The 1,427-nt window shown below is 51.2% G+C and overlaps 1 protein-coding gene across 1 annotated transcript; it reads left to right on the top strand.

Moving 5' to 3' along the window:
* Window positions 1-279: 279 nt before the first annotated feature.
* On the top strand, window positions 280-1,277 carry EMH_0097830 (SAG family member; the record flags this gene model as incomplete). The annotated part of the gene is made up of 3 exons (XM_038021976.1): window positions 280-409; window positions 623-789; window positions 879-1,277. 3 exons carry the CDS (start codon window positions 280-282, stop codon window positions 1,275-1,277), a joined length of 696 nt encoding a protein of 231 aa, XP_037879160.1.
* Between the last annotated feature and the right edge of the window lie 150 nt (window positions 1,278-1,427).

Below are 1,427 nucleotides of genomic sequence, written 5' to 3'. Positions count from 1 at the left end.
CGCCGGCGTTTCATGTGGCATTCAGCGGCGACAGGGGGCACCGTGTAGACAATAATTCTTGAAATACCTCATTAAGGTTTTTAACAACGGCAGGGCTGTAAATTCAACTAAGAGCATGACTCCACGCCGGACCGGATAGGCCAGCCGTGGTCCGCTCCCTCGCCGCCACTTCCTGCGCACACTGCATAGCATATTGCTACATCTGTTCTTGAGGGCCCTCAACACTTTCGCCACTCTTCCCGTTTACTCCTTCACATATTAAACTTCGACACTGCAAACATGGCGGCCCTTAAACTTTTTTCGCTCGGCTCTGCGTCTGCGTTCTTGATGGCGAACGCTGTCCATCAAACGGCAAAGCAAACTTCATTGGCGTCGGATGGAACGTCCCCAACCTACACTGTAAAACTCGGTATGACGGCAAATACTTGTTTGGTTGGGAGGGTTTCAGCCTTGTAGTGCTCCAAAGTAGATGCGTTGGGGATGATGAGTTGTGCTGGAGGTTCAGTGGGCTTGGTAGTGAAGAAACATTTCAAAGCGCACTAAATTGCTCCGAAACACGTTTGCAAGTATCATTATTTGTACATTTGCGCATAGGATGTCTGCATCATTTGCTTTTATGCAGGGGAAGATCATGTGTGCCTCGACGAAATCAACGCTGCGCGCCAAGCCGCTGGACTCGAACACTTCAAAACGGAGAGCGGCGCAGAACTAGCGTGGCCTCCAGTTACCTTGGAAGACGATGAACAGCACAATGCTGCATGGAATCCTGTTTGTGAAGCCCTGACAGGAGTAAGTGTCTTTCAATGTGGCCCCCGTCATAGTCCCCATATCTCTACTTCAGGCTGTCTCATTTCTTCGTCCGTGCATTTTGTTTTCAGGAAGAGTCAGCAGATGTAGCGAAGAGCGCAAATGCAAATGGATTTAAAACTGGTACATACGCCTACATTGCCTTGGAATCGGCGACGGCCGACTGCGCCGCCGCAGTGAGCCACTGGAAGGACGCCGCCAGCAACTTCACTACAATCCCTCCGGCGAAGAATAACCAAACGACACTCTACGACAAACAGCAGAACATTTCTTTTGTTGCCATGTACAACCCTCTAGAGGATGCCGCTGCTGACTGCCGCGTCGTTACCTGCACTCGATCCGCAGCTACCCAATCCCCAGGAGTAGGCGGAGTAGGCGCCCTAAGCGCTGGCGAAGGGAAGACAGGCTATGCTTTACTGTGCATGACCACACCTGAAGCTCTTACAGCTGAAGCAGCTCCCTTCAAGTAAGTTGGCAACTGATTCCTGCAAAACGACAGTTGGCTACAGAGCTGGGCTTGTGGATGCGAACACAGTCTTGTGTGTTGTTTATCTGTTGGCGAATTGCGCGCAGCGAAGAGCAGTGGAAGAAGATCAAGGCATCCATCACAGGTTCTGCCT

The sequence above is a fragment of the Eimeria mitis genome, genomic scaffold (assembly GCF_000499745.2).
Source record: "Eimeria mitis Houghton genomic scaffold, Emh_scaff9716, whole genome shotgun sequence".
Taxonomy (NCBI): domain Eukaryota; phylum Apicomplexa; class Conoidasida; order Eucoccidiorida; family Eimeriidae; genus Eimeria; species Eimeria mitis.
Note: the sequence above shows the minus strand (reverse complement) of the source record. Positions and strands in the feature narration are given on the sequence as shown.